General features: G+C 40.2%; 1 protein-coding gene across 1 annotated transcript; it reads right to left on the minus strand.

Moving 5' to 3' along the window:
• Window positions 1-1806: 1806 nt before the first annotated feature.
• On the minus strand, window positions 1807-2879 carry LOC109210886. The gene is made up of 3 exons (XM_019374363.1): window positions 2822-2879; window positions 2457-2499; window positions 1807-2347 (listed from the first exon to the last, which is right to left on the minus strand). Exons 1-3 carry the CDS (start codon window positions 2877-2879, stop codon window positions 1807-1809), a joined length of 642 nt encoding a protein of 213 aa, XP_019229908.1.
• Between the last annotated feature and the right edge of the window lie 3732 nt (window positions 2880-6611).

Here is a 6611-nt window from a genome sequence, read left to right on the forward strand (position 1 = left end):
TCTCAATACGGACGTTTCTAGGAGTACATATTCCGAGTTTTTAGGCACAATATTCCCATGTGATATCTGATGAAAAGTTTCAATTTATTTCAATTTGAGAAACATTATATGTCACTCGATTTTTAATATTTTACATTACTTGATGAGGAATAATTATGGTTCAATTTGTAAGACGTTTTTTTGTGTGTGTTTGTTTGAAAGATGTTTCAATCTAAATATTTGTGTTTTCTTTTAATCAATTCCTCGGAGATAAGTGATAACTGGAAATTCTTTACTGTTCCATAAAAGCACATCTTTTGGTAACAGCAACATGATTAATTTTTGAGTCTAAAATGGAAACTTGTCTGGGTTTGTGTTCGAGTTGGATGCTGGACTTATTAGCTCCATGCGATTTATCTTCTTGTCTCTTATTGGCGTTAAAGTTCTCTTCGTGTGGCATATAGTCACGGGTTTAAACCGTAAAACCAACCACTAATACTTATATCACACTCTTAGGGGTGTGACCCTTCCCCAGATCATATTGAATGCGGGGTGCGTTGTGTGTGCATCAGGCTACCCTTTTTTTAGTGTTTTTTCTGATTTCCCATTAGGCGTTCGGTATTCGCATTAGGGCCCGACTCCGAATTTGCGTGAAGAAGTCCCACATGTGAATAAATCGCTCCCTAACAAAGATGATTCCAAATCCAAGATTCAGAATTCGAAACCTCTAGTTAAGGATGAACTCAGTGGTGGGCGGATCTACTCTATGAGTTATGGGTGCTTGAGCACCCATTACTTTTAGAGCCAAACATTATTACTTGTATAAAAAATTAGTAAATTCATATAAATATATTAACCGAGCACCCATTCTTAGTAGCAATTTTCAGATTAAATATAGTTGAGCACCCACGGTTTGAAAATTCTGGATTCGCCATCCGATGAACTAGTACTTACCACTCCACTGCAAACAAGGCTCATGGCTCATGTAAATTGTTTGTTTGTAGCAATAAAATGGTTGGCCTCGTCTTAGGTGGTTCTGTACTGAACATTAATACTTACACTTTGCTGGGCTAACAGGTCTGCATATATCCATCAATCTTATTCGTGATTAATTGATGAATATTGGCGAGATTCTTATATAACATAAGATAGTGTTTGCACTTTTGCTGGATGATGCATATGCATAGTGTTTGTTTAAAGTTACTCCAGCTCTACTTTTCTAACATAGTAAATTACGCTGATTGCTTGAACGTAATATTTTTTTCATTCCTCAAATTTCTTTTTATGCTCGACCCTATTGTACAAGAGTAGTGATTGATACGAGCTGAGCTAAGTAACAGAAAATGAGAAGAAATGCAAGAAAAGCAATGGAACAGTAAATGAAAGAAGGAGAAAAGAAGAAAAAAAACAGGAAAGAAATCTAGATTAGAGCAACAAGAATGAGGGTTTTGTATATTGATTGATAAAGAAAGAGAAGATCATTACAATATATTGTATTGCAACCCTAAATGCCTTAGCTGGCACTGTACCATCGTTGCCCAGTATTAGCAACAGAGCTGGACCTAATATGTTTTGATAACCCAAATGAGCGGGGTCAATGTGTAATTACTATAACTATAACTTAAAAGTAAAAAGGACTAAACTGCCTATCGTGCAAATGTCCCCTAACCTCCTTCCCAACTGATTATGATGGCTACGTACACCTGCGCAAGCACAAGGCACCACAGCCTGAAGCTCATCTCCGTTGAATTCGTATCAGATCCCCCTCGTTAAAATCTTCCTTGTCCTCAAGGAATAAATGTAGGAAACCTGATTTTGAGAGATTGGTTATCCTATTGAACCAATACTTGCAACAGCCTTGTTTCCCTTTTGGATCATCCTTCTATCGAGAATTTGCTGAGGTTGAGGGCAATATGAACTGGATATATCGATTATTGGTGGGTGTGAAATGGTGTCAGGTAGCTTATAACATGGCTTAAGTTGAGATACATGGAATGTGTGATGAAGTAGGAGCTGAGAAGGCATGGATAGCTTATATGCAACATTACCAACCTTTTGCAAGATTTGGTATGGACCATAGTATTTTGCTGAGAGTTTGGAGAAGTGAGTTCCTGAAAGTGTCACATGCTTATAAGGCTGTTTTTTGAGGTAAACATAGTCCCCTTCTTTAAATTGCCTATCACTTCTATGTTTATTAGCTTGGTCAGTCATTCTCTGTTGTGCTCTTTGTAAGTGATATTGCAACAACTGATATTTGAATTCTCTTGTCAACAAACTTCTGTCCACCTCTTTCATAGCTAAATCACCTGCCATATGTGGTAAGTGAAGTGGTGGAGGTTGGCCATAAAGAGCCTCATAAGGGGGTGGTCTGAATTGAGAAGTGATAAGTAATGTTATACCACCACTGAGCTGCTAAATAAGAGGACCGGTCCTTTTGAGAGTCAGAGCAAAAACACCTAAGATAGGTCTCCAAGCACCTGTTAACAACTTCTGTCTGTCCATCAGACTGTGGGTGGTAGGCTGAGAGTGACACCACTCATAGATAACAACTCCTGCCATAGTCTACTAGTGAAGACATGATCCCTATCACTCACTATATCCTCGCATGCCATGTAGTCTGAACACATGTTCCATAAATAACTGTGCAATGTCAGTGGTAGTATAAGGATGGGCCATTCCTATGAAGTGAGCATATTTGGTTAATCTATCTACCACCATCCATATCATTGTCTTCCCTTTAGTTTTAGGCAACCCTTCAATAAAATCCATGCTAATATTGCTCCAAGCCAATGAGGGAATCTTGAGTGGTTGTAGTAGTCCAGGATAAGGTATTGTCTCATACTTGTTCCTCTAGCACGTGTCACATTCCTTGACATATATGTCTGAACATCTTCCTTCATTCCTCTCCAATAGAAGAGTGCAACTATTCTTCTGTAAGTATGATTTATGCCTGATGGCCTCCAGTAAGGGAATCATGCCATAGTTTCATGATATCCTTTCTCGGTTGCTCATCAGGTCCTATCACTAACTTCCCATTTCTTCTTAACTGATTGTGCACAAAGGTGTACCCTTTTGATTCTCCCCCGTCTTTCTTAAGACTCTCAATAAAGGCCACAAGCTCATCATCTAACTCCAAGTTCTCATTATCTGACTTAACAAATCAATCTTGATGGTAGAGAGTGTTAAGGCTGCTAACTCTACCAATGGCAATCTAGATAAGGCATCTGCCACTTTATTCTCCTTCCCCTTTTTGTACTCAATAACAAATTCATATTGCATAAGCTTAGTTATCCATTTCAGCTGGGATCCTGTGTGCAGTTTCTGTTCAAGATGAAATTTCAATGCATTTTGTTCTGTCTTCACTGTAAAGGGCCTTCCTGTTAAGTATTGTGACCATTTGTTCACTGCCATGACTAAGGCTAATAGCTCATTGTCATATACTGATAAGGTCTGATACTGTGGAGTTATAGGTTGACCCTTCTGCATCAGTACAACCCCTATTCCCATGCTGTAAGCATCTGTCTCCACAACAAATGGTATAGAGAAATCAGGCAGGGTTAGAATTGGTGCAGAAGTTAAAGCCTTCTTCAAGTTGCTGAAGTCTCTAGTAGCCTTGGGAGACCATTTAAAATTGTCCTTCCTCAATAGATCAGTAAGAGGCTTGCTAAGAACTCCATACCCCTTGATGAACCTTCTTTAGTAACCCGCTAGCCCCAGAAATCCCCTTAGCTGCTTGAGATTAGTTGGTTCTGGCCACATCTGGACAACTTCTATCTTCTTGTCAGTAGCTACTCCTTCTGCTGAGATATAGTGTCCTAGGTATTCAACTCTTGTTGCTGCAAATACACACTTGCTTCCCTTAGCAAATAGTTAAGGTTGTATCAATAGCTCAAATGTGGTTATGAGATGTTGCACATGCTCCTGCAGATCCTTGCTGAATACTAGGATGTCATAAAAAAACACCAATATGAACTTCATGAGGTGTGCTTGGAAGATATGGTTCATCAAACTTTAGAAACTGGAGGGTGAATTAGTGAGGCCAAAGGGCATTACCAAGTATTCATAATGCCCAAAATGAGTCTTAAAAGCTGTTTTCTGGATATCTGAGGGTGCCATCCTGATTTGATGATATCCTGCTCTTAAATCTATCTTGGAGTAGATTCTTGACCCCCCCTAACTCATCCAATAACTCCTCAATAATTGGTATAGAAAACTTGTCTTTTAGAGTGAGCTTCTTCAAGGCTCTGTAGTCCACACATAGTCTCCAAGAACCATCCTTCTTCCCTACCAAAACTACAGGAGAGGCATAAGATCTTGCACTATACTAAATTATGCCTTGTTGCAACATCTCTGACACCATCTTCCCTATCACATCTTTCTGGAGGGAAGAGTATCTATAGGGCCTTGAGTTCACAGGAAGACTGTCATCCTTTAATGGAATATGATGGTCAAACGCTCCCCTTGAATGTGGTAGCTACCTTGGTTCCTGAATAGCTCATGATATTCTTCCAGTACTGCTTGCACTTCAGCTGGTCTTTCCTCCAAACTATTGTCTTGTTTCTCTTTAATAGGTGATGCTGGGCACACCTTGATCATAAAAATCTGGGCATCATTAGCAGTAATGTTGTTGAAAGCCTTTGCATCTATAATTTTGAAGGAAGTCTGGATGCCTTGTAAAGCAACTTCCTTGCCTTGATACACAAACCTTATACACAGCTTCTCAAAATTGATTTGAATGTCCCCCAACTTGCTCAACCACTGAATTCCCAATACCACATCACATCTTCCTATGGGAAGCCCCAGAAAATCATCTTGAAACATGACACCCCGAATCAACCATTTGAATCCCTGGCTTCCTTTCTCTGATTGGATAGCCCTTCCATCAACTACTGATACATCTTGAGGATTCATCTGATAAACCTTGCATCCAATCCTCTGAGCTGCCTTTTCATTAATGAAGTTATGTATAGATCCACTATCAATGAGGATATTAATTGGTTTGTGCTCAGGAACCCTTGGACCTTTAAGGTTTTATATCTTTTGGAACCATGCAAGGCTTCTAAAGAGTAGATAAGGTAAGCTTTCTATAGCCTCTTCTTCTTGCCCTTGATATGTGGTGCCCTCTTCAAGTTCTACTTCTTCAGTGATAACTGCATCTGTCTCTTCAATTTCCAAAGAGTAGATATGCCTTTTTGCCTTGCATTTATGCCCTGACACAAAATTTTCATCACATAAGAAACACATTCCCTGAGCTCTTTTCTCCTCCATCTCAGCTAGAGTGAGTCTCCTTCTCCTATTATTATCAAAGCTGGCAGTGACTGGTCCTTTGCTTCGTGCCATGATTCCCTTAGAAGGTCCACTAAATCCTGATCCTGAAGCTACCTTAAAGGTAGAGTGTGCTGTAGTTTGCCCTTTGATGGCCTTACTCTGAGTAGCAAAACTTGCCTCTTGTAGCCTGGCCAGGTAATAAGCTTGAGGCAAGCTGTAGAGATTCCGTATTCTAACAGCATCCCTAAGCTCAGGTTTTATGTTATTCAAGAAGATGCTAGCTAGGTTGATCCTGGTGATAACACTAACAAAATCTCTCTGATCATGAGCTCAGTCATAGGATCAGAATACTCAGCCCCAAAGCTGTCACAAAGTGCCCACAAGTAGTCTTCCCAAGTAGGGAGAGGCAGTTGTCTCCCACTCCTCATGTAGCCTAAGTGCCATTGTAAGGCATCCCCTTCAAAATGCATAGATACTAACTTCATTCTTTGCTGAATTGTAACATCCTCATCAGCAAAAAACTGATCTACCTTATACAACCAAGTCCTCAAGTCCTCACCATTGAACTTAGAAAATTTTACCTTGTGATATTTAGCAAAAGGTAAGGCAATAGTGGGAGTGTAAGGAGGATTATGTGGTTGTCCATTTGTGGGAGTGGGCTGATAAGGGTGTGGTGTAGGAAGGTAAGATACCTGGTGGTACAGAGGAGGGGATATGTGAGTGGTTTGGGTACAGTAGGCAGGTGGAAACTGAGTGTGTTGGGCATACTGGTTATATGATAGGGGTTTAGCCATATGTGATCCTTGGGTCTAAAATGGAGCTTGTGGATAGCTCATGCTTAAGCTATTTTGGTTATAAGGAGGCTAAAGTGGCATCATGGTTGTTCTAGGAAGTGAAGGAGGGTGTGGCTGAGAAATGTGTGTTTGAAAAAGAGCAGGTTATATAGGGGCTGTTCGTGCAGGGAAATTGTATGGAGAAGAGCTAGGGTTTGAGGGTATTAGTGAAGCTTGTGCCATAGGAACAGAAGTAGCTCTAATTGGAGCAACAGAGATAGGGTTACTGCTAGTGTTAGAAATAACCACAGCAGGGCTATTAACTCTTTGCGAGCTAGGTGAATTCAAATCTCTAAAATCAAAAGGCTTGTCATTAGGAGAGTAAAGCTCACCTCCACTGTAGGCCGCTGATTTGTCTCTCTCATGCCTCTTTCCATCGTGTATAACTTCATTAAGTACCTCCCTTATCTCACACAAAGTTTCTTCTTGATTTCTACAGGTTTGCTCTTGAGCAACCTCCAGTTGTTCCTGTCTAGCTGCAAAAGTCGATACTTCTGTGGATATCTTCTTGAGTGTCTCCATAACCTCGTC

This window comes from Nicotiana attenuata, unplaced genomic scaffold, assembly GCF_001879085.1.
Source record: "Nicotiana attenuata strain UT unplaced genomic scaffold, NIATTr2, whole genome shotgun sequence".
NCBI lineage: Eukaryota > Viridiplantae > Streptophyta > Magnoliopsida > Solanales > Solanaceae > Nicotiana > Nicotiana attenuata.

Coding starts and splice junctions, on each gene's coding strand:
- LOC109210886 (XM_019374363.1), bottom strand. CDS start 2,879: ATGAAGGAAGATGTTCAGACATATATGTCAAGGAATGTGACACGTGCT. Junction 2,500..2,821: donor GACACGTGCTAGAGGAACAA/GTATGAGACAAT, acceptor TGTCACTCTCAG/CCTACCACCCACAGTCTGAT. Junction 2,348..2,456: donor CAGACAGAAGTTGTTAACAG/GTGCTTGGAGAC, acceptor TTCTCAATTCAG/ACCACCCCCTTATGAGGCTC.